At 46.4% G+C, this 26,805-nt stretch overlaps 1 protein-coding gene across 4 annotated transcripts in view; it reads right to left on the bottom strand.

Annotated features, from left to right (window-relative positions):
• SMOC1 (SPARC related modular calcium binding 1) overlaps positions 1-26,805 on the bottom strand; it is a 156,945-nt gene that overhangs the window by 27,660 nt on the left and 102,480 nt on the right. For 2 of the 4 annotated variants that reach the window (XM_033422261.2, XM_033422270.2), the window contains exons 5-7: positions 25,635-25,682; positions 11,319-11,408; positions 9,227-9,307 (exon numbers count right to left, since the gene is read on the bottom strand). In XM_033422261.2, the coding sequence (XP_033278152.1) occupies positions 9,227-9,307; positions 11,319-11,408; positions 25,635-25,682 (219 nt within the window). The remainder of the gene's footprint in view (positions 1-9,226; positions 9,308-11,318; positions 11,409-25,634; positions 25,683-26,805) is intronic. The other 2 variants (XM_012535016.3, XM_004262173.4) reach the window with 1 other exon arrangement.

Raw genomic sequence — 26,805 nt, 5'->3', positions numbered from 1 at the left:
TAATTTAATCTGAAGGCCCTTTTCCCCATAGAGTAGGCAGGCAAATGATGTGAAAAAGATAACATCATCACCCAATCTTAACCTACAAAGGGACCTTGGACCACATGTCTGGAGAAGGGCACCCCTTCTGATGAACTCACTGGCCAAGTGAAGAGATGCTGTTCAGCTCTGGTCATGGGAGAAATGAGGATGGTGTGAAAGCTCAGTCAGATGGCTGTTCCCAAACACCAGGGGGAACTCCAGCCGTCAGAGGGAAGAGCTTCTAGGAACAGGAGTCAGGGTGAGATGGGGATACCTGGGCTTCCTCGCCAAGGCTGAGAACAAGAGTAAGCGCCTAGCACTCCTGTCCCTGCACACTCCAGCCCAGGCCTGGCACGTGGGAGTTTCTGTCACTGCTCACGGAAGTCAACAACGATCAGAATAGAGGCAGAAGAGCTCGGTGATCAAGAGCGCGGGCTTGGGGCCAGATGGATCAGCCTCCACCACTTGTTAGCTCTGTTTACTTTAGCTCTCAAGTCCCTGTAAAGGTAGGGTAACCACAGCACAGGCCTCACAGGGCCATTGTGAGGATGAAACACAATAGTATATGTAAAGCATTGAACCCAGGGCCACAGGTAGTTGATAAGTGGTAGGTTATTAGCTGGTCTAGGGTAGCAGTGTCCTCAGTCAATGTACAGCAAACCCGGCCTTCCTGACCCATCCCCGTGAATGACCAGTCTCTCAGGTGGACTGCAGGGATGACCTGCTCTAGGTACAGGCAATGAGGGGCACACTGTCTTTAGTTTACCTAAAAAAATAATAACATAACTAAGAACCAGTCTACTTTCAAAGATCACTATGTCAGCAACTCAAAACAATGTCTGTGAGAGAATATCCCTCCCCTCTGGGGTGGACAGCGCCTCCGCCCCTGTCTTTGACACACCACTGCCTGATGGTCAGCTCCTTCCTTAGATGCTCCTTCTGTTTCTTTCCTTGGCCCCCTTAGCACCAAGTAGAGGCCTTGGCACACGAGAGCTATTGATGGGCCTGTGGCCCTGGGCAAGGTCCTTGCTAGTCCCGGCTCCTTTTCCTCATTTAAAATGAAGTGGTGGCACATATGGTCACCTCACCTTTGACAAAGGACGCAAGAATATACGATGGAGAAAAGACAGCCCCTTCAATAAGTAGTGCTGGGAAAACTGGACAGCTACATGTAAAAGAATGAAATTAGAACAATTCCTAACACCATACACAAAAATAAACTCAAAATGGATTAAAGACCTAAATGTAAGGTCAGACACCATAAAACTCTTAGAGGAAAACATAGGAAGAACACTCTATGACATAAATCACAGCAAGATCCTTTTTGACCCACCTTGTAGAGAAATGGAAATAAAAACAAAAATAAACAAATGGGACCTAATGAAACTTAAAAGCTTCTGCACAGCAAAGGAAAGCATAAACTAGACGAAAAGACAACCCTCAGAATGGGAGAAAATATTTGCAAATAAAGCAACTGACAAAGGATTAATCTCCAAAATATACAAGCAGCTCATGCAGCTCAATATTAAAAAAACAGACAACACAATCCAAAAATGGGCAGAAGATCTAAATAGACATTTCTCCAAAGAAGATATACAGATTGCCAACAAACACACGAAAGGATGCTCAACATCACTAATCATTAGAGAAATGCAAATCAAAACTACAATGAGCTATCACCTCACACCGGTCAGAATGGCCAGCATCAAAAAATCTACAAACAATAAATGCTGGAGAGGGTGTGGAGAAAAGGGAACCCTCTTGCACTGTTGGTGGCAATGTAAATTGATACAGCCACTATGGAGAACAGTATGGAGGTTCCTTAAAAAAACTAAAAATAGAACTACCATATGACCCAGCAATCCCACTACTGGGCATATACCCTGAGAAAACCATAATTCAAAAAGAGTCATGTACCACAATGTTCATTGCAGCACTATTTACAATAGCCAGGACATGGAAGCAACCTAAGTGTCCATCGACAGATGAATGGATAAAGAAGATGGGGCACATATATACAATGGAATATTACTCAGCCATAAAAGGAAACGAAATTGAGTTATTTGTAGTGAGGTGGATGGACCTAGAGTCAGTCATAGAGAGTGAAGTAAGTCAGAAAGAGAAAAACAAATACCGTATGCTAACACATATATATGGAATCTAAAAAAAAAGAAAAAATGGTTCTGACGAACCTAGGGGCAGGACAGGAATAAAGACGCAGACATAGAGAATGGACTTGAGGACACGGGGAGGGGGAAGGGTAAGCTGGGACGAAGCGAGAGAGTGGCGTGGACATATAAAATAGATAGCTAGTGGGAAGCAGCCGCATAGCACAGGGAGATCAGCTCGGTGCTTTGTGGCCAATTAGAGGGGTGGGATAGGGAGGGTAGGAGGGAGACGCAAGAGGGAGGGGATATGGGGATATATGTATACGTATAGCTGATTCACTTTGTTATGAAGCAGAAACTAACACACCATTGTAAAGCAATTACACTCCAATAAAGATGTAAAAAATAAAATGTAAAAATAAGATGTAAAAAATAAAATGAAGCGGTGGTACTAGAGGCTACGGTTCCCATAGCCCAGAGCTTCCCCACGGCTCAGAGGGGGATCCAGCTCAGCCTCCCCCACCCCAGGGGAGCCCAAGCACCAGCAAGTGGCTGAGTGAGGCGCAAGGCTGCTGGGGGCCTTCAGATTCGCCCCCATGCCTGGCACCCCTCTCCACGGTCATACTGTGTCCAGCCGTCTGTGGCTCAGAGGCTCCCCCCAGAACAAAACTAACAACGCCTGCCCCACGTCCCCGAAGCACCCACTCACAGGAACGTTTGCAGGGGGCTCTGTAAATAGGGCACAGTGTTGGGATGAAGTGTAGTGGGTGAGGGGGTGTAAGGGACAATTACAAACCAACCAGCCTGTCTAAATAATTTCTCCCTGGGGCACCTAAAATGGCCATGCACTGTTCACTGTTGTCTGAAGCAGTGACCTCGTCCTTCCCACACAGACAGAAACAGAGAAGTGGAGGAAAACAAGATATTTCTTCTAGGATGGATTGTCCCAATATAGTATATAGGCATTTTTTTTCAAACTTTTCCCCCAAAGCATCACTGACTCACATCCACTCAAATTTTAGAAAAGGCTCCACCTCTACTGACTCATGCCATTAAGTGAGCTCATATGACCCTTCCACCAAAATGAATACGAAACGCTTCAGAGTGGTTTCTCAGGGACAAGTACTGAGAAGTGGCAAGCTGGCGTCTTTCTAGTTTTTCTCAGTAACTTTGTTGACCTTGACCTGATAAGCTCTGTCCTTTAAGGACAAGAGCTAGCAAATAAAAATTCAGGCGAGAAGGAAGGAGGGGTCACGGGCCAAGGCGGGGAGATGGAAGAGATATATTTTAATGTGTCAAATAAAGTATCATAACTTCACACTTCATCCCCCAAACAATAATGTTGCACATGTGAGTGTGTTAGTAAGATATATACCCTGTTTACTTCCAAAGCCATTTTACAAATAAACACAGAATGAGGACCCTCGGACCAAAGCAGCGATAGTAGTTGCCTTCTAGCAAAGTGGCAGAAGCCGATTACAATACCTCGGCAGGGCCTTCAGTTAGGTCTTTTTAGCAGCAGAGGCCAAAGGAGAACATTGGGATGTGGTGGGTTTGCCCTTAACGCCACAAAGCATACATACTCAATAAAATCTTTGCTGGTGGAGCAAGTTCCAGACCCCTCCAGCCACCACTGCACCTCTGTGTTCCAAGCAGACAACATGGGGTGCAGGAGCAAGGCCACAGGGAAAACTAATTTTAAAACCAGGTTAAGATGGACTGTGGAGCCAGGCTCTCTGAGGCCTCCAGACGTGTTTCAGCTCCTCCTGGCAAAGGGAGAACTTGAGAAAGGCCTTTGTTGCCAGGGAGAAAGCCATAGGGATGGCCACCCACGCCTGTCCCCGACTCTATTCTACTGGTCCTGGTGGACCAAGACACCTGCATAAGATAGATGGGCAGACGTCCAGAAGGCCAGTGATAGACATAAACACCAAGGATCTGTTTTTATACAGGTATTTTAAATGCACACGAGCCCAGCCCCATCCGCGGCGGCTAACGTTCGTGGATGACTCGTTCTTCCTTCCAGCCACGTTGTGTGTGAGGCTCCAGGTGGCTGTGAGGTATTTGCTTACAACAGCTACCGCTGGTTTCCCTGAGAACTGTTTATTTTTCCAGGCCTAAGGTTATTACATCACCCCGCGGTTTCTGGGCAGGCCAAGAGCACTGGTTTGGGGGGTGGGGGATCCAGCCAGGAGGTGCTGTTGCCTCTGTGACCCCAAATCCCAGTCCTAGCAGCAGCTAATCCAGCAGGAGCTTCCAGGTGAGGGAGGAGCATACAAAATGTGACCAATGGGCCCAGAAAGCAGGCCTAGAAGAGCACCGATCCGAGCCTGGCAGGTCAGGACAGGAGCCTGTAAACAGCTTCCTTGTGATGTAGATGGTGAGAGAGGCAAACACTCTCACTTACCAGGGGGACAGGGGTCACTGTCATGGCAGAACTTATAAGAAATGCATTTCCACCTTGTGTCCCCGCTGATGGCTTGTTTGCAGGGAGCAGAGTTACCACCAGCCGCTGCATTCACAGATCTACAGAAGGAGGGTCTGCTGGGCAAGGAGGTAAGGAAGGAAAGCCGTGGTCCTTTTGGATTTAACCCACAGGGCCAGGTTCTAGGGCTTCTTGGAGTCCCAGATCAGATCGTGAAGGAAGTGAACTAGAAAAGATGGAGAGAAAGGAAAGAAAGAAATGGGGGGGAAGAAGGGAAGTCCAGTGACCTCAGGGTGGCCACAGGAGGGAACCAGGCGGAGACAGAGGCAAGGGGCCTTCGTACATGCCTTGAGGGCATGGTTTGCGATAAGAAAAGAGTGAAGGCTCACGCGACCACATTTCCTGGGAGATGGCCTTTTCCCAGAGGAGAAAGCACAGAGTTTTGTCATACAGAAAGAGAGAAAAAACAAGACTTCTATCAATCACAGCTGTGGGAAGGTGCCGGCATGTAGTAAAATCCAAAGCAGTAAGATACGGATGAAGGATGAAATGAAGCCTAATTATTGTCATTTCCTTAATCTCTTTACTCTCTTCTCTAAGATGTATTATAGATGATTACAATGTTTTGAAATTCTAGTTATATTGAGAAATGCCTTCGTCACTAGCCCCTGATACCAAAAACTCAGCAAGAGTTCCTGTTTTCTTATAAAAGCAGAACAGAGTCTCTGGCCAGCTTGCATAGGAGAAGATGCTGTCTCTCAAATTCTAGGATGTTCGCCGCCAGGTGTGCTGTCTGCCAGGTTGCAAGAAGAAGTCCTGGTACAATGGAGGCGAGGATCAAACAGAAGTCCAACAGGCAAACCTGCTGCCGCTGACCCTGCCACATACTCAGAAGGAGACACTGACCATGATGAACACATGACAAAGCCTTAAAAACGAGGGCCAAAACCTCCAGGAGGAGGGAAGGAGACAGGATAAGTCTGCAGGCATGTGTGTCATGTTATTGCAACACTTCAGCTGCCCAGTGGAACCTTTCCAACATCAACAGTCCCCAGGCCAGAAGACAAACCTGGCGTCACAGGGTCTGAGTGTGAAAGAAGGATGTTTGGGGTGTAAAAGAAACTGGGATGCCTTTTTGCCTCTGAGAGAGAGAAAGCTGAGAAGAAGAGCTCTCACTCAGCTGGCTCTCAGAGTCCCACTCCAACCTCCCCAGAGGCAAGGGCAGAAGCTCTCCTGGACCCAGAATCTTTCATTAAACTCTAATGGGAAAGTGTCCCAGGGGCCTGACTCAGAGGCTCTAGTCCATACCAGAACCAGCCGCCCGGACCCAAGTTAACATACAAGTCTACTGACTTCTCATCAGACCAAGTGAGATCATGTGAAAAGTGGCTAGCACAATACATCAGGATATTCCATTGAGTTTGTTTTCAATAATTCACGTACACCTACTATGTGCCAGGCATTTTAGATACATTAAATTCTCAGAAAAATCCTGCAAGGCATTAATGATTTTAACTAATAAGTAAGGAAATCAAAGCTCGGGGTAGTTAATTAACTTTCTCAAGGTAACCCAGCCTCTCAGTGGGGAGCAAGCATCAGAAGCCAGGTCTACAGGTTTGCCTGATACCAAAGCCCAGGCTTCGACCATTACGTGGTTGATCTCATCTACGTACGAAAGATTCCCTACCCCCCACCTGTGAAGGCCAAGCCTCAGGATGCTTCCTGGGCAACCCACTTGTGAGAGCACACACAGGACAGGATGTTAAAGCTCACGTGAGAGCAGAGAGTGCAACGTGAGCTGCCTAAAGAGTTTTGCGCTGATGCAGGCTTCCCCAGGCATGTCAGGAAACATCTCAGGAGGCACAGTCCCTACTTCTAGGAAAGGGGCCCCAAAACCTGAGAAAGACACACCCCCCTACACACGCTCCCATCCAAATGCTTCTACTTCAATCTTATATAACGGGGCCAGCAAACTTTTTTTCTGTAAAGGATCAGATCATATTTTAGGCTTTGCAGGCCAGACGGTCTCTGTCACAACTCTTCAACTCGATGGTCGCAGCACGGAAACAGCCATAGACAGTATGTAAAGAAATGGACATGGCTGTGTTCCAAGACAACTTTGTTTGCAAAATCAGGCAAGCGGCCATTTGCCAACCTGTTACATGCCTATGTGACACAGTGTCCCTCACACCTAATTACATCAAAAAGGTTGACAGGCACTCAGTCACTTTTACCACCTGATCATGATGGAGAGTGTCCCTAGTTTATTAGAAAATGCCTATGGTATCAACCTCTGATAATGATTGCTGGTCTCAGTTACTCCCAGGGAACCTTTAGCTCTCCTCCAACTATCCTGTCCTATATGCTAAACTTACAGACATAACTGGGGCAAACCAGGAAAAACTAAAGGTGGCTGGGTGCCTCTCACAAAAGGAAGGGGATTGTACCTGCCTGGAAACCATTTTTCAATATGATCCCATGCTCATGCAATTGGAAACTACACAGGGGAAGAATGAGTGGGAAGGGGAAGGACTTGAGCGGAAGAAACATCACCAAACTTGACACTGCCGCTTTACTATACACAGAGAATGCAGCCCAAGAAGATAGGCGCTCTATTCCCAAAGATAAATCATTTTCTCCAGCCCCACCACTTACTAGCTGTGACCCAGGACAAGTTACTTCCTCTCTCTCATCCTTTGACTCTTCATCTGTAAAATGGGCATAATAACAATACTTATAGGGTTATGGTGACACTCAAATGAGATAACACATAACTGATATGGACTAGCTATGAGGACACTGATGATTCTGACTTTACTGATGATGATCTTTTCTCCTCATCCTTCTCCAAAGCAAACGCGTTGAGCTAGATTCGCTAATAGATACAACAGACAGGCAGTAAAGCCCTTGCCTTCACAGGGTATAACTTGGGTAGAGAAATTAACCACTGGTAGGCGGAAAAAAATCATGGAAGCAGTTGCTAAATGTCAAACGAATGCTTCAGGCAAAAGGTGCTGTGTAATTTCAGAGAGAGCTCTCCCTCTTACCTACCTCTTGGTCACCGTATGAGAATTGAGCCTCTTACTGGGGCTCTGCAGACCTGCTGGGGGCTCAGGGAATGCGGGGACCTTTTGCAGATACCACTTCCAGATACCACAGGCACCAAAACCACTTCTCTTTGACTTATCATATTTGCCTAACAGTGAAGGGGGAGTGGAGGAAGGATCTAAGAAGCTTCCTAATAGATGTTTTTGCTTAAGGTGACAATCACAAATGCTTTTTCGATTGAAGAATTCTCACTAGAAGAAGTCTCGTTAATAGTCCCATTTTCCCTACCAATGATGATGATAATAATAAATACAATTGTACCTACAATTTATCATGCACATACTATTTATCACTTAGCCAGACATTGGTTAAGTACCATACAGACTAACTCAGTTAATCTTTACTCACCGTCCTTTAAGGGAGAGATTATGATCCTGGCTGAGAACTGAGGCTCTGTGGGCGTGGCCGGGGCAGGGGTGGGGCAGGCATTTAACTTGACTGGGTCACTTACCAAGTGTTGGAGCCAGAACGAGAACCCGTTTGCTGATTCCAAAGCCTGTGTTTTAACCATGGCACTGTTCTGTCAAAGACTCTGGCCCACGGGACGTCACATGGGCTCCTTCCCACCCCAGCATCCCACACCTCCTCCAGCTTCTATCAAGCAGGGAACCAGACACATGCCGAGGTACTCAGCAGAAAAAATCACCCAGGGCTATGTGACTTCACCTCATGGTCTAAACCATTCCGTGCACTCCAGTCCCCATGACCTTTAGGACAAGGCTGGCATACTATATAGATAAACCAAAAGGGGGGCAAGGACAGCACACTCGTTCATTAATGGTCATGCAAAACCCTGCCTGCCAGGCGAAAGGGATGTATCTTTAGTTTACGGTCCTTGCTATCTATCAGGAAATGATGATATGGCTAAATTCAACAACCAGGCGTAAATATGCCAAGTAGCGTTTCTCACAACGAAGTCTGAGGCTGAAAGAAGGATGATCCCCACCCCGGACAGAGATACAGATTGGATCTGTTAATACATTTTCCTGTCGATGGACATCTGGTCTTTTTTGATGGTAAATGAACTTTATCAACTTTGGTCTTCATTGATGGTAAATGAACTCTAATCTGACCACTCTTCAGAAATTACCACCTTTCTACAAGGGTTCAGCCAGTACCAAAACCTGAACACTCACAAGACCCTCAAAAGATCAAACCAGGAAAGATAAGATTGGAGGCAGCTATTTAGAGCCTTAAAAACACATAGATCCAAGGCTCTTAAGGTTTGAAGTCCAACTTCTCTATGCCCAGCCATTCTTCTTTCAAATTCTTCTGCATGGCATATAGAAAGTCAATTAAAATATTAAAACATACCATCAAACTTTTTTTTAGCTAAAAGGATCAGCTACTCATGAAAGACGATCCCTAAACTATTAATTGAAGACAAAGTTGGAAGGGAATAATCCCATCTCATCTCCGCATTTTACAGCTGTGGAAAAAACTGAAGGCCAAACTTGTTAAATGACTTGCCCAAGCCCACACAGTGATAGTCATGAAGCAACCATACAGCACCCGTGGACAGATCAAGTACATATCAATACATAATCCAAGGCAGATTATTTACCTGAATTTCTTACATTGGTATTGTTCAGTTTGGAGTCCTTGATTACCAAGTGCTTAATCCAGAGAGTGGGAGCTGTGATTTCTGAAAAAAGAAGGAGAGAGAAAATAATGTCTGGGCAAAGAGAGTATGTAACTTGGAGTGTAACCCCCAGACTTTTTAACAGCTTTTCTAAAAGCCTGAGGCATCAAGGCTTGAGCCATCTCCCTCATCCCATATCCACTTTGTCCCAACACCCTCTTGCTTCCTTTCTATGGAAGATCATCTCCCCATCAGCTCATAGGAGCCAACCAGGGCCTCCTGTGCTGGGAAGCCGAGTGGTCAGAGTCCAGAGGCACTGAGCCACTCCATCCAGGAATAAAAATATTATCCCAGGAGGTGAGGAACACGCGCCAAGCCAAGCCTTTCTCAGCTGCTTCCCTGGAAGAAGATTTAAAGGGGGTAAATCAACAAACGAATGCCAAAGAAACCACAGAGACCATTTTAGAGGAAACAGCTGAGCCGCAGCAGGTTTTAACTTGCTGAGATTCTGCTTCACATGGGGAAGAAAGTAATGGGTCTAATGTGTGCTTCAATCCCCTTTATAATAGTTTCTCATCGAACAGAGGCTGAATTCCTCCATCCAGAGAGTTCCAGCGTGCCTCCAGGCTCTCCAGGGGTGGGGTCACCCAGTGGACAGGTGCCATGGAAGTCTGAGGATGACCCTGAACACACTGTAGAGTGACGAGATCTTCCATGAGTGTGTTGGGAAGGTCTTCCAAGCTGACATGGTCTCCATTCCACTCCCCCCTCCCCAGTCAATCCTCCAGGGTCCCAGACTTACCAATGATCTAGGACATTTGTGGATCACAGAAACATTTTAACTTCTAGGCATGAACACACACATATGTTCCACTCCATGACCAGTTGCAAAGGATATTTCACGTTTCTATCTAAAGCTGAGCCTGGGCTAGAGACATCCTTAGTCGCAGAACCAACCAGTGGCATCATTTCTTTTTATTCCTCTGTCTCACTGTCCAGTCTTAGGATCCAAGCCTGGATATACTCGGCTGAAAGCTGCTGAAAGGTTGCCATATATTGCACTGAGCTCCACATCTCATTGTCAGACTTTCTAGAAACCGCACTCTGCCGAGTTTCCTGCCCCTCCTCATGGGAGCCTGGAGTACTTAGCAAAGTACACGGAAGAATGTAGGCCCTGAGCAGCTCAAACTCAAATCAAAGCCAGTCTTCTGCACCCAAGCTCCTCCTGTCCGTTCCTCATACCTCCAGAGATATCCAACCTCTATTTTGCCACCAACCACCACTATTTCTCTTGACCTAGAATTTCTCCTCTCCCAAATGTCTCGACTCAACTCTCAAGGTCCCTACGACTCAGCCAGACCAGCTCCATACATCAGTCTCTTTCCTGCTACTTTCCTCACTGTATCCCATCTCCACCATATTCTCTCCTTTGCCCACGCCAGTGCCCCTGCCTGGAACACCCTGATTCCTCTCCCACATTTCCAAAATCCAGCTCACGTTCCCTCTCTTCACAGAATCTTTTCCCATACCACTGTGATCTCTTTCTTCCATACGTGTCTATTACAGAAAACAAACAAACAACTGAGACCATAGAGTTCCATACAGAAAGTTCTCCTATAGTTGCCGATCTCTTGAGAGCAAGGGCTTCCATCTCATCTACTTCTCCTTTGTCCCCCAGAGGCCTCCCACAATGCTGGGCACAGAGCACTACAGGAACTTGTTAAGTGCTGATTCATTTAGAAAAGGGATGCTGCCGGCCTGTCTTTCTCAGCCCCGGCTCCTTGGTCTTGGCAGCCCGCGGGGTCCATCCAGGCTGTGTTATTATTGGACGTTAGAGCCAGGCAGGAAGCCTGGCAAGAAGAGAGGGCCTTTCCAGAAGTGGAGGGTGTACTAGTTCCTGGGAGGGTTTGCATTTTTTTAAAGGTTAAAACAACCTGGCTTAAACTGGGAAAAATTCAAATTAAAAAAGAAAAAAACAATAATAGTAAAGCTTAAACAAACAACCGAAGGAAAGACCTCCCCAAATCTGAAAACGGGTGGGAGAATTCGAATCTGAAGTAATACAAGAGCTTACCGTCTCCATCGAACACCGGCTGGGTCTCCATCGTGGGTGTCGGCTTAGACCCATCATCTGAATTGAGGGTTAAAAAGAATCGAAAAGAGACTACCATTATTGAGGTAAATACTATCTACTCTCCAGCACTATTGAATGGTTGGGGTTTGCACATGGCCCGGCCAAGTCCCAGTGAACAGACCAAAGACAAGGAAAAGAAAGAAGAAAAGAACAAGAAGGAAAAGAGAATCACAGACAGACACCAACAGTAAGACAATCCAGGTGTGTGCTTGCCATTCCAGGGAAGGGACCCAAGTTGTCATGGCTCTGGAGGGCCCCTTCTCATAACTCTGTACCAGCGTGACTCCGTCAGCCCTTGCTCTTTCCTCAGGAGAGCTGGGAGGGCTATCTTCACCAGCAGCCCTGAGTTTTGGCCAGAAGTGTTAGGAGATGTTGGCACACTTGTGGCATCAAATTCTGATGTCCCCAGCTCCTTCCTGCCCTCTTGCGAAAGGTACTAGCCGGTACCTTTTTAGTGGCCTTCACTGAAGAGCTTAAGGAAAACAAGACAACATGGTGCCATTTCCTCCCGAAGTCCCAGCTATTTCTCCATCCTCATCTAAAAGCAAAGTGAAGGTAAGAAGGACATTTCTCTCTCCAGCATGCTGAACTACAAAGAATGGGGAATCCTTAGAACACTTTGAACTCTTGAAACAGCATGCACCCCAATTCCCAAAGAGAGGTGGGGGCAAACAAAATGGGAGAAAACATGAGTAATTGCACCCTGGGTTTGCTTTGAAATTTCTAACACAGATGATAGGAGCAGGGAGTTCTCAGTAACAAAGTTCTAATACTTATGGTCCTAGTAGTGTTGGCAGCTCTCTCTGTAGACCAAAAACCTCTACGGATCAGAGTAAGTTCAGACTTTATTTACCTTTCAGGACTCTGAATTATGTTCATCAAGATTCCAAAAGCTTAATTTTGAACAGTGTTTCTCAACTTTTTTTTTTTATTGCCCATCTAAAGAGTATTTTTAGACTTTTTCTCCTAATTAATTTCCTAGTGAAATGTTAATAACAAAGATACATTGCATACCTGTTTGTGTACTGTATGTATATCTGTGCTTTATATGGAAAAAGAGCAAGTGCTCTTTTGTGCCCTAAGAACCAATTTCCACCTCCTTGGTGAAAGCTGGGAGCAGGCATCTTTACCTGTGTTGAGAACACATACTTCCGAGATTTTTCTGTTTTCTCCCTTGGGAGGGGGAGGGAAGAAGAGCACCGTGGTCTCGGACACCATGGTTACACAATCCCTTCTTCCCAAGACCCCCAGAGATCTTTTAGGACTGAACGCTCTATTCTCCAAGCATTAACTATGGAGAATGCAAGTTCTCATATAGCCTGCAACGCCAGTCAGATCATCGATAATGACAGCCTTCACCATTTGGAGCTCCCAGAACTCTCGGCAGAGTTCCCTGCATCTTATCATGGGAGAGAGAAAGAACAGAGTCCTGATCCCTTTCTTACGCCAACACCCCACCTCTGGGATCTTAAGATTCAATAGCTATGGAGACCCTAACCCTCGCTTGAGGCTGAGGCCAGCAACCTGGCAGTTGTGTGACACCTGACCCTGCTATAATTCTCATGTGCCAACGTAAGACCCAACTCCCGCAGCGGCCAGGGTGATCCTGACCTATCCGACAATCACCCGCAGACGTGAGACGTGGCAGGAGGAGAGGAGTAATGAGGCTGAATATCTTATTTGCCTCAAACTGGGATCCAGGACAGCCATCTTTTGATGCCAAACTGTGTACTTTTGATCTGGAAGTCATTGAGGGAGAAGAAACACAGAGCAGAGCCACACAGTGTCATTTTTAAAAATGGCATCACTTCCCTGACTCTATTAACACCTCTTTCCATTGAATTCAGTGAACCACTGAATGAAGTTTTTTGGCAGCTGCAATGCACATTTGGTTGCTGCTGCCGGATGCAGAGTTCACAGTCTAAATAGACCTGCACAGTGTGCTCAGCCCCTCCACACAGGGCGGCTTCATGTCAGGAGTCTTAAAGGGAACAAAGGGAAAGTGAGAAATCAAACATTCTCAGAGGGACGGCGATGACAAGCCAAGTGAAAAATGGCTTATGAGATATTTTAATATTCAATTGAGATCCTCCCGTACTCCAAGAGCTGTATCTCCCTCTGGAGCAGGACGACAGAATATACTCTGTTTACTTCTCCCATCGTCCACATGAGAGTCTGGGACTGCCCATCTGGTCCAGCAATCAGTAAAGAAATCTGCTGCTCAAGGAGAGGAAGGAGGGTTTCCAGTCTCCCCGGGGAAGTCGAGGACCTCCACAATTGCCCAGATGCAGGCCCAGAAGCCCACATAGCGTGAAGCCACGTGCAGGGAGTGAATCTTCCTGCAGGGTAGGGTCACCGAGGGTGAAGACATACAGCTGCACTGCCACCATGGAGGCCCTAGCTGGAAATCTTTATGAAGTGAGAAGAGACAAAGTGCCCTGCTGCCAGGAGAGCCACCTGTGAAATCCAGCATGCCCCAAGGATGGGCAGCCAAGCCAAAGCCAATAGGACCCTCTGACCATCATCTCCGGGCACCTGGGCACCTGGCATCCAACCCAGCAAACAAGCGCACCCTTCTACCAAACACAGGTCCAAGGCCTGGGTCCAAGGTCCACATCAGGCCTGCTTCCTGGCAAGCCCTGGGGCGACACCAGTACCTACACTGGGCCCGGGGGAGAGAGAAAAGCTTCCGCATGTGCCCCTGGCCTCCCGGTCTCCAGTGGGGTCACAGTGCAGATACCGGCTTTGCAACCAACTAAGTTGGGTAACCTGAACCCCTCACTTTTCTTCTCTGGGCAGTGATATCCTCTTCTAAAAGTGAAGGATGGCTGCACTCCTAGCCTCAGGACACTGGGTAGCTGTAAAAGACTCTAAAGGCCTCTTAAAGAAGGTATTAAATCATCGAGTGTTAAATCATCTTATCCAACTGCTTGCTTTTAAAACTGGATTTGTAGAATTAAAATTCTATAAAGTTTTAAAAATAAAAAGTAAAGTAAACCTTACAGCTCAATAAGAAGACAAACAGCCTGATTTTAAAATGGGTAAAATATTTTAATAGACATTTCAAAGACGCACGGACAGCTAATAAATACATGAAAAGATGCTCAATGTCATTAGTTGTTAGGAAACCACAAATTAAAACCACAGTGAGATACCACCACATACCTACTAGAATGGCTAAAATTTTTTAAATAGACACTATCAAGAGACAAGGATGTGGAGAAACTCAAACCCTCATTCCTTGCTGATGGGAATGTAAAACTGGTAGCCATGATGGAAAAGAGTCTGGCAAATTCTTTAAAAAGTTAAACACAAACTTACCATTCAATCCAGAAATTCCACTCCTGGGACTCTATCTAAGAAAAATAAAGACATATCCACCCAAAGACATGTATACAAATACTGATAGCAGCATGATTCGTAATACCCTTGAACTGGAAATAATCCAAATGTTCGTCTACTGGTGAAGAGATAACCAAATTGTGATATACCCATACAATGGAATATTACTTAGCAATTAAAAGGAATGAATTACTGATATGCGTAATAATATAGCTGAACTTCAAAAACATTTTACTAAATGAAAGAAGCCATGTGCAAATACTACATATTGTTTGATTCCATTCATATGAAATGCCTAGTAAAGATAAATCTATAGAGACAGAAAGCAGATACATGGTTGCCTGGAGGAGGGAGTGGGGTATAACTATAAATGGGTACAAAGTTTCTTTGGGGGTGATGGAAACGTTCTCTGGTAATGACCGCACGTCTCTATAACGGTACCAAATTCATTAACTTGTACATTTACAATGGGTAAATTTTATGGTATGTGATTATACCTTAATAAAGTTTTTAAAACAAAGCGGGGATGGAGTACCAAAGTCATCACAGGTAAATCGTCAGGTGGCAGTAGCTAGATTATCTGAGCAATCTTTAATTTGGGGGGAGACTCTCCTGTATATCTTAAAGAAAACTATATCTGAATCTCAATTTACATGAGTGCATATGATGATTTCATGTGTGTGTATATTTAATCTTGGTGATTCTTTTAGACCTCAAATAGTAAGACTTTCTTTCTCTTTGATACCATAATACTCTTTCAGACCGAGAAGAACATAGAATACTGAAAAAACCCGATTCAAAGATGACCATTTCTTTTACAGGGAGAAAAAAGTAAATTAGGAAACATTAAAAAAAAAAAAGGCAAATCTGAGAGAATTTCTCAAGGATGATGTCAAGATCAACTATAATAATTGTTACCACATTTTGCAACACTCAGAGTTTCTGGCAGGTGGCTTTCTTCATCTATTCTCACCACCGGCCAGGGCAGAGGAAGTCACCAGGCAGATAAAAAGAGATTGAGTTTCAGCGCAAGAAAGTGATTTGCTCAAGGCTCCAGAGGCAGTGAGCAAGCGGCGCTGGAAACCACCCAGGCCCAGAGCGGGGCATCTGGCCGCACGAGATCCCCCAGCCCCCAACCACGCCTCTCCTTGCAGGTGCAGCCCCAGAAAGCCGCAGCCCCCGCACGGGCTCTTCGAGCCTATCCAGACAGTGGGTTTGTGTGACAGCACAATTCTTTGCCCTGCGAGAAGGCCTGGCCCACGCACAGACAGCTGGAAGTCACTTCGACCCCTGATGACACCGTTCAAAGCCTCCTCTGTTTGGCTTTTTGATTCCTGATTGACATTCGCTGGCGAGTGGAGATAAATGCGGGGCTGAGGACAATGTTGACCGGCTCTGACTATTCTCAGGGAAAGACTTTTCAGAATAACAAACAAAACAAAACAAAACCCCCAAAACATTGGTGTGCTTATGGGACTGAATAGAGCCCAAGAGGTCCAAGGAAGCAGGGCCGGGCCTTTCAAGGGGCTGGCAAGTCCATTGAGGAGTTAATTGTTTGGGTGTACAATGAGTTTATTCTGACCACATACAAAGAGCTTTCTCTTCCAGGTCCTTCAAAAGCAAATGTGTCAAAGGGGCCAGAGGAGGAATCTGTATTAATGGCATCTCTTGGGGTCTCTGAGACTGAGGAACATTGGAGAATGACAGAAAAAGAAATCACCACCCCCGTCCTGAGACTCGGAAGGTCTCTCAATGATCCCAAGTCCCCTTTAATTCTTGGGCTCTGCCCAAACCATGTCCATCACCGGCCACCCTCCCTCTGGTATTCATTTAGGCTGCCATTGGCCGTCTTTTACCAAGACATGGAGATACGCTTCAGCCTGGTAGAAGTGCTGGAAGGTTCTTGCTTTTGAAGGGACCACATTTATGCCAGAGCCACATCCCCCTCAGCATGCGACTCAGGGACCCAGTGTGAAAGTCAAGATGACTTATTCTGGGCCTCACAGGGAGACAGTGGTGCCTGTTTGCAAAAATGTCCCTTAAGAACCTGGCCTGAATCATACCAGGAGGAGGATGGGATGTTAGTTAACCTCAACCTTTCCTGAGATGCATGTCCCATGACCAGCGAGGCTCAGAAATATACTGTGAGCTGTCTTGATCCTGACCTTGGAGAACACAAGTTATCTGGGTACTTCGGGTCCTTTCCAGAGCAAGAGATGAATCTTTTACATTCCATCTACCCACTTGCACACTCCTTCCCGAAAAAAGCTTAAAGCTGTCTTTTTGCAAGCAGTTGCCCACACCGTCAAGCTCCACATTTTCTTGTGTAAGAATGGAAACAAGAGGCTGGTGAAAAAGGTAGACCAGAGATGGAAGAAGGGGGCGTGGTGACAAAGTGGAGAAGTAGGGGAGAGGTGGCACTGGCAGCAGCAGACTTGGTTCAGGGCTGGGTTCACCCAGAGACGGGGCTAATTTTTTAAAAACTCTTTATTTTGAAATGATTATACAAATGATTTTGCAACAGGTAGTTGCAAACAAAGAGGCCCCATGTACCCTTCACCCAGTGTCCCCCAGTGATACGGATAACATCATAATAGTATAATATCAGAATCAGGAAATTGATATTGGTATAATCCAGGGACCTTATGCACATTCCACCAGTTTTTGCATGTACTTATTTGTCTGTGGGTGGGTGGGTGGGTGGTGTGTCGTTCTATGCAATTCTATCCATGTGCAGATTCATGCAACCACCACCACCATCAAAATATAGAACTAGCCCATCACTACAAAGATCTCCCAAGTGCTACCCTTTTATAATCACACTTCCTCTCCTCCACCCCGTCTTTCACCCCTGGCAACCACTAATCCTTTCTCCATCTCTATAATTTTGTCATTTCTGCAATGTTATATAAATGGAATCATGCAGTATACAACCTTTGGAGGTCGAACTTTTTCACTTTGCATAATGCCCTTGAAATCCACCCAGTTGTTGCTGCATGTGTCAATGGTGTGTTCCTTTTCATTACCGAGTAGTATTCCATGGTATGGACGCACCTCAGTTTGTTTCACCCACTGAAGGACATTTGGGTTGTTTCCACCCTTGGCCATTACAGATAAAGCTGCTGTGACTATCTGTGTACAGGTTTTTGTGTGGACATAAGTTTTCATTTCTCTGGAATAAGTGCTCAGGAGTGCAATTGCTAGAGTATATGGTAAGCATATGTTTTGTTGTTTAGTTTTTTAAGAAACTTCCAAAGTATTTTTCAGAGTGGCTGTATCATATTACATTCTTACCAACAATGTATGAAAGATCCAGTTCGTCTGCAGCCTCATTAACATTTGGTATTGTCATTATTTTTATTTTAGCTCTTCTAATAGGTATGTAGTGATATCTTATCATGGTCTTAATTTGCACTTAAAAAATTTTTTTGTTGAAGTATAGTGATTTACAATATCATGTAAGTTTCAGGTGTACAGCACAATTCAGTTTTTTATATATGTATATATGTGTGTACATATATATATATATATATATATTCTTTCTCAGATTCTTTTCCCTTATAGGTTATTACATCATATTGGGTATAGTTCCCTGTGCTATATAGTAGGCCCTTGTTGGTTAATTTGCACTTTCTTATAGCTGATGATGTTGAACAACTTTTTGTGTATTTATTTGCCCTCTGCACATGTGCTTTGGTGAGATGCCTATTCATTTATTTTGCCATGTTTAAATTAAATTGTTTTTCAACTGTTAAGTTTTTTAGCATTCTCTGTATCTTCTACACACGTCCTATGTCAGATAGGTGGTTTGTAAGTATTTTCTCCCAGTCTGTAGTTTTTTAATTCTCTTAACAAGATCTTTTCAAGAGCAAGTTTTTAATTTTGATTAAGTCCAATTTATCAATTTTTAAAATTTTTGCATCACGTGTTTGACGTTCTCAGACACCCAAGCTCAAGGTTCACCTAGCTGTAAGTTCTGAAGATTTTCTCCTATGTTTTCTTCTAAAAGTTTTAATAGCTTTAGATTTTACATTTAAGTCCAAGATCCACTTTGAGTTGGTTTGTGTATAAGGTGTGGGATTTAGGGAAGGTCTCGGGGAGTCATTTTTGTTTTTGTCTGTGGAAGCCCAATTGCTACAGCACCATTTGTTGAAAGGACTATCCTTCCTCCGCTGAATTTCTTTTGCACCTTTGTCAAAAATCTGTTTGCCATGCTTGTGTAGGCCTACTTCTGGGTTCTCTTTTCTGTTCCGTTGATCTCTAGGTCAATAGGACAGTGAAAATACTCTGTATGATACTATAATGGTGGATATCACTACACATGTGTCTGTTCCCACAGAGTGTACAACACCCAGAGTGAATCCTAATATAAACTGTGAACTTTGGGTTATAATGATGTGTCAATTTAGGTTGATCAGTTGTAACAAATGTACTCACTCTGGGGGCGGATATTGATGGTGAGGGAGGCTGCACATGTGTGGCAGCAGGGGGTATATGGAAAATTTCTGTACCTTCTTCTTAAATTTAAAACTAAGTCATTAAAAAACAAAAAGAAATAAAATAAACATTGAAAAAGATGTGGAGTCACCACATTTGTTCAGATGATCAAACGGAAGCATGGATTGAAAATTCATAAAGGGTCATGAAGGGAATAAAACACTAAAGATCTCTTGGTTTAAAAAAAATCACATAGAGTGATTCCTCCCACTTTCTTTTTCTTTTTGAAAATTGTTTTAGCTCCTCTAGTTCCATTGCCTTTCCACATCAATTTTAGAATAAACAGCCCTTGAAACTCATGGCTTTCTTTCAACGGGTGCAACAGGACCGAAGAGTGACAATTCCTCGGCCTTGACCACAGGAGCTACGTGGCGCTTAGAGCTGGAGAAGTAGTTCGGATGTGGCCGTGAGGCCTGTCCACCCACAGGCTGCAATCGCTGGCTCCCTCCAGCTGGCTGGGCCACAGCTGGAAGTGAACTCATTCATCCAAGGAACAGTGAGCAAATGGACATACTCTCAGTGGCCTGCCAAGCTCTGGGCTGTCTCACCTGGACTTTGGGGGCACCACAAAGGGACCAGGCATAGGAATCAAGAACTTGCCGGTGGGCCATGCTCATCCCAGGCAGCCTCCTCAAGGGTCTTTCCTTAGATGCTCTGGCCGTGGGAGCTGCCGACCAGGGAGTTTGCAGGCGCCACCTGCCTTCCCTCCCCTGCTTCCAAGCATCCCAGCATCTAGAGGTCTGTGCCCCTCTGGGAGGCTTCACCTCCACCCGAAGACACCCTCTACAAGAAGAGGCTAAGAACCATTAGAACGTGAGCTCCACGGGGCGAGGGCTCTTATCGTTTCACTTGTCACTGGATCCTCAGTAACTACCAAAGCTGGCACTTAGTAAGGTCTCAATGAAAATGTGTTGAATGAAAGAATAAAAGAGCCAAGTACGAAAACACTAATGGTTACTAACAACGCCAGGGACTCATTAGAATCCATGGCTAGAAGGCTTTTCCAGGTCACTAAACCCCATCTCCTCTCTAGTCCTTGGAAATCAGGATACGGCAAGGATCCACACTCTTCGTTTAGCATTCTCCATGCATAAACTTTCTTTTGGAGACCACACAATAGGGGCTGAGATGGAGGGCGGGGGATGCGTAGACGGAGCCCTGCTGGGGCAGTAATTAAGCGTGGGTAGAGGGAGATACGGTACATGCATGAACACTCAAGCACCCTCGCGCACACTCCTTCTACAACCCATCTCTTCAAAGCTGATATAGTGATAAGCCAGGCTTGGCCCAGGGTGGCTCAGACGCCAGAAAGCAGCAGTAACGTGCATGCAGAGAGGAAAAGAGCCACCTCTCATGGGCCTGGAGCTGCTTAGGCACAGTTTGTAGTAGGCACGTATCAGAATGAATGCTTCTCCACAGGGAATTCCCATGTGAGCCGAGGCCAACCCACAGAGGTCATTAGCTGCCCAGCTCCATTCAAATCCAGCCCAGAAGCAGCCACATAGCACGGGGAGATCAGCTCGGTGCTTTGTGACCACCTAGAAGGGTGGGATAGGGAGGGTGGGAGGGAGGGAGACGCAAGAGGGAAGAGATACGGGGATCTATGTATATGTATAGCTGATTCACTTTGTTATACAGCAGAAACCAACACACCATTGTAAAGCAATTATATCCAATAAAGATGTCAAATATATATATATATATATGTGTGTGTGTATATATATATATGTGTGTATATATATATATATATACACACACATATATATATATATATATACACATATATATATATATATATATATATATATATATTAAAAAAAAAAGAAAGAAAATAAATCCAGCCCAGGCTGGTAGGTAATCGGACTTGAGCTATCTGATGGCAAGGCTGACAGATCAGTTATGGATCCAGCCTCCCCCTCTGTGCTGGGGGAAGAGAAAAAAGAGGAGCTGGGAAGAGGTTAAATTCACGTGAACAGGGGTGACGCTCCACGTGTAGAATGCTCTGAGATAGCCACCCTGGCACACCTCAGCCAGGCTTGAGGCAATGAAGTAAACCTTCTGTAGGTGTGCTTAACCACCATGAGGGTGGAGGCTAGAGGCTGCTTGGTCCTCTTCATCTGGGAGACCCACCGTCCACCATCCCTGCCCTAAGCACCTCCCTCAGCCCTGAGTGAGAGTGCCGCTAGCTCCGTCACTTGAGTGACAAAGGTCTTCACGTTGGCACCAACCTGTAGACCAGATGTCAGGAGAGATTCTAAAAACTGAGACCCAGAGAGGGACCTTGGAGAAATAACTGTGACTCACTCTTGACTTGGAACACAGACCACGGAGTAGCCAGTGGGGGAATAAAAGAAGTTTCAGCAAATTAAAGGTAGGCTGGATTCTGGAAGTTTCACTTCTCTCCAAGATTGGTTTGACAAACACAGAAGCCCATGCAGAAAGTGTAAGCAGTTTGCTATTGTTTTTATTCTTCTCTCATTTTCCTTACACTGCTCACTCCCAGACCTCTAAGAAGCAGGAAAAGAGAAAATTGCAGAAAACTCCCAATAACCCTAAATTTTCATTTGCCATCTATCGAAGCATCACCCTGGGATCTATAAGGTCCTGGGCGCTCGGGAGAAAAAGTTCCCAGAGAACTGCCAGAAATCATTGCCCAGGTGCTCTCCCGCTATTCTCCCATTTAATCATTCTTCACCCGCCCCACCGACACCCCACTGGAGGCTGAGAACTTCCTTCCACACCTCATAAGTAATGAAGCTCGGGACCAGTCCCTGACTTTGTGTTTGGTTATCCTGGAAACCCCCCAACTCACCCACACTTGTTAGCATCAAGACCCCTAAAAGAGGCACCTCAGGAAAATCCACAAGCCTTGGGGGGCCAGGAAAAGCTTCTCAGGGTAAAACCACCATCTCTAAACATATTTTGCTTCCCATCCACTTTCCTGCTTCAATGGAAACCCAAAATTCCTTTCTGTCTCTCAACTTCTGCAGCTTTCGACTGTTTTAGCAGCAGATCGTCAGAGCTCAAGGGGCTGCTGGGGGTCCTTTCCTCTCTTCTGATATTCCTCTGTAGCATCAATAAAACACATGTGGATGCACGTGTGCCCTCCACCCCCCAAAACACACACATACTCCTTCCATCTCTCTCCAAGGGCGAGGATCGACGGAGAAGGGAGGGGCAGCAGGATGGGAGTGCCCCAGATCAATGGATATTTGAAACTCAAACACATGGCCCGGGACCTACCCTGCACGTGTTAATTACCACACATGTGCCCATAAAGGAGTCTGTGAAACACAAGGGGCCCAAAGAACAGAGCGAGGCAAGGACATTCCAAGGGATTAAGTAAATAGTCTGAAGTTCTGACCCTCCTCCCCTCCCGGAGCACATGCATCTGGGTAAGATAACCGGACCTCCCTCCCTCCGTCCCCCACTTCTCCCCTCAGGCCCACACCTGTGGACCCAGGATCAGGAGCGACCCAGACCTCCTTGCGAGCCAGACGGCTGTGCCCTGCTACCGCCTGGCCTCTCTCCCTCTCCCCTGCCTCCCGCTATCTCCCTGGGCCTCTTCCCCCAGCCTCCTCCCGCTCTGCCTTTCTCCTTTTTCTCCTCCTCTCCTTTGGAGGACTGATTCCTGGCTGGCAACCAGACCCTCCATCGCACAATACGCCTTTTCATTCCTCCCCGGTGGAGAGAACTGATCCCTCCAAGCCCCATCCGTGGAGCATGTTCAAAAAGGCAAGAGGGTGGGGAAAGAAGGAGCTGGGTCCGTTCCTCCCCACCACCACCAACCCCCCAACACACACACCCAGACCCCCGGCCTCGCCCCCTTTCTGGCCATCCTCCGGGCCTAGCATCCTTCTGGGCAGGTCTTGGGCTGCAAGCTCCGGCTCCAGGGAGATGCCTTCTAGGAGACCCCACATGTGGGCATGAGCTCAGACAACGGCCCTTTGTGTCCTCCCACCTGCTGCCCTCCGGAGCACATTCCATTCTTAAGCGGCAGCTGAAAAAGGGACCTCGGCGGGGCCGACACAGGATATTATAAATGCCCTCTCGAACCCTGTTCCCATTCAAACCCCAGCTTCCTGGACAGGTGTGGCTTCAGGTGGCCCTTCCTACAGGTGGCCCGAACCTGCTTTTCACTGCACTGCCCATGGCAGACAAACAGAAGAGATTCAACACCTCTGTGGACCCTCTGAAGTAGAAGGAAAGAGAGGCCACTGGGCGGAAGTCAAGTGTCCAGGGGCGAGTCAGCCCTAGCATCTCCCCCACCCCTCTGCCAGCCCTTTGCACCAAAAAGGAAGCCTCCACACAACCATCTAGGAGGGAGGAACCCACCGGGGTAAGGGAGCAAAGAGCTAGAAACTGCTGGAAACTTATCCCCCTGACACGAGGCTTCAGACTCTACCCCCCTGTTCCCTACATCATCCTTGGAGGTATTGGATTCCCCCGCCTTCTTCCAACTGGATCAGCAAGAGCCCGCCGTGACCACAGGTCTGGTTCTTACTGTTATCCGCAGGGTACAAAGCCACAACCAACTGGAAAGGACAAGCGGGAAGTACTTCTCTGTGCAGTTGAAGAACCAAAACCCTCTGGTTGGCCCTTCTTGCTGCAGGTGCCTCATTCAGCATCGTGCACTCCGTTCCCTTTGGTGGGGAAAGTCTGGGTGGTCCGTTTTGCACGATTGCTCTTTTTTTTCCCTACCACCAGGACCTCATGCCCAGGAATAAAGGCTATGCTCCTGAAGACTTCAGTTGCAACAAGCAAAACTGAAGGCAGCTCCCTTTTCCAACCCCAATAAATTACAGGCAGACACGCCACTCACAGTGTTGATGATTTCAGATCTTTGCAGAAAGAAACGTTCATTCGCTCTCCTCCTTTCCCTCCTAGGAGGGAACTACCCACACTTGAGGCTGTCTCCCCCTGTGCTTGGAAGGACCTGGAAAGGTGCTTGCTCCCTCCTTTCACCCACTTACTCGTTCCTGCTCGCTGGAAGGGAGCAGCCCATCGGGTCGCTTGGTCCGTGGTTTCTAGTGGGTGGTGGTATCACCAAGCTCCACTTCCATGTCTTCTTGGAGGGACAGCATGCAGCGACAGCATGTTCTCCAGACTCTCGGCTCCTGCGTTCAGGCAGTGGGACTCTGCCTCCTGTTCTGGTCCCCAAGGAATAAGCACTTGGGGCAAGGTCCAAGGCTTGGCCTTGGTCTCCCTGTGACCGCGGTGGAGGATAAGCCTGTACATCCCACACTGATCCTTGCGTGCCCAACTCTCCACACGGGTTCTTACGAGCCTGAAGTGCCCAAGGCCCAGGTTCAGGTGGGAGGGCTCAAACTCAGTCGACACCTCCGGTCTGAGTTTCACCCGAGGACACAAAATGGGGCTTCTGAAGTGCTTGCATGGACACTAAAACTGATACCTGTTTTCCATGCAACTACCAGTGTGTATGCTGTCCTAGAAGTAAGAAGCGGTGAAGCCTAGTGTCAGCACACTGGAAAGTATGGTCGGCACATCCCAAGGACCTATTCCTCATGTCGGCTGGTCCACTGAACAGCGCTCAGACAAATGCCCTAGTCGGGCCAGCTGCACAATTTGTAGGGCCCAGTGCCAAGTGAAAATGCAAAGCCTTTTGTTCAAAAAGCAGGGGAAAAGGTGCCACAAAAGACACTAAAATATCAAGCCTTATCCTCTCTTCCACAGTCTCTCTCCTGACTTGTCACGATGTTTCTTAATTTGCTATTTAGCATTGTTCTAGGTAATGAAAAATGAAAATTCTAAGCGTACTATGGAAGCCCTGTAGCCTGCATCACAAGAGCCCTCTGCCAATGAGGCTGCAGCAGGTAGGCATAGTACACGTGTCTCTTCTGCTCACACACACACTTCTTTGTCCCACTGGACTATACTTACAAAACCCAAGTTCAAAGGAAAATAATTAAGAATTTCAAGATAACAGCTGCATAAGTCACCTGCCCATGAAGCATCTAGTCTTAGTGCAAAGAATCTGGATGTGCTGGGACAATTATCAAGGAAAATCAAGGAGGAGAAAATGTTCAGATGGGTTTCCAAAATAAAAGAGTCAGGGCAGACTTGGGCATCCCTGCCTTCGTTGTGCTTTTCTGTTTAATGCTGGCTACACTGGTAGCTTATTGACTGAACTTCCCAGGAACCAAGAGTCTCAGGGTCCCTGCCAGCTCTGTGCACTGCACTTGCTCACCTCTCTCAGAAATTCTGGGAGCTTGGTCCCCACCGCCGTACGAGCCTTACTTACCTCCGGGCTTCTGGGAGGAAACACAGAATAAGAATGGGAATTTTCTGCAGGGCACTTTTAGCTTTCACCCCAGGCTCCTTCCATCTTGTCTAAGAATGCCTGCTTGGACTGGCTTTAGAAGCAAACATTCAGATAAAGCGTGAAACTCCACTCACCTTTCCTTCCTGAGTTAACCTGGCTCACGGGCTTATCGGTGACTGAACCTTGGGTGAGAGGGGAAACAAAAACACAGACATTCAGAATGCGTCGCGATTGGTTTCTTTCAAAGAGTTGGTAAAGCCTGATGTTATGAGCATGTGGTTATGTATACATATATATTGTATACACATCTAGGAACATTATATACAAAGTGAGTACATACACACATGCGACTGGCGTTTGTTTAACATCAATGTCACTGATATCACAGCACTGTTGAGATGAACAATGATTTCCAGGCTCCCTGGCAATAGTCTTGACCAGATTTTTACAAAATTCCACAACCACATAACTCCTTTGTTGAACATTCCACGGACTGCCCCTCACCTCCACTTCCCACCAACTCCATGTTCTGAGCCCTATCCAGCCAGGGGGGCCAACGGCAAAGAAAACCCCTCTCACTGCAAACGCAATGACTGACATCCCTTGCTGGTTAGGGCAGGAAATCGGCGATTTTCCATCTGCATTAAGTAGAAAATTGTCGGCCCAATTGTAATGAATGGGCCAAAATAGTCTGAGGCATGGAAACAATTTTCTAGATGCAGCGTGTTCCTCAAGGAGGGGGCAGTCTGGGGGGCTGGCCAAACGCTTTGCCCTGCACGTGCTCGGATGCCCTGTGCCGCCATCCGAGGGTCCTGACCCTGTTGCACCTGCCTTTCCCATGACACCCAACCCCGCACATGCGGGGCACAGCCAGCCGAGGCACGCCAGGGCATCTGTGGAAGTCCCCGCGACAAAAGAGGAGAAACACATCGCAATCCGTATCCAACCCCTTCTCCGTATACTAGCTTTGTGCGAATTCAATTATATTTCCCTGCATGACTTGTTTCTAGCACATTTGTTTGCTTTAAATGAAACTTTCCAGGTCATTTGCAAGGAGGCCTGGTTCCTCCCCCTCCCCACACCAAGCTCAATTAAGGTTTCCAGTTTCCATGTAAACCACAAATAAAGTAAACTTTCCTTTTTGGCCTGCACATTTTGGTTTCCTAATGTAGATACTTACTGCCCTTTCCACTCACTTTTCCCCTTATATAGCAGGGCTGGTTGAAAAATGAATAAATTTGGGGAAAAAAGGAAAACGTTAGGACAGCAGGACTGCCTTTGGAATTTCCCAGAGGTTTTAGAATA

Source organism: Orcinus orca, chromosome 2 (assembly GCF_937001465.1).
Source record: "Orcinus orca chromosome 2, mOrcOrc1.1, whole genome shotgun sequence".
In the NCBI taxonomy this organism is placed as follows: domain Eukaryota; kingdom Metazoa; phylum Chordata; class Mammalia; order Artiodactyla; family Delphinidae; genus Orcinus; species Orcinus orca.
Note: the sequence above shows the minus strand (reverse complement) of the source record. Positions and strands in the feature narration are given on the sequence as shown.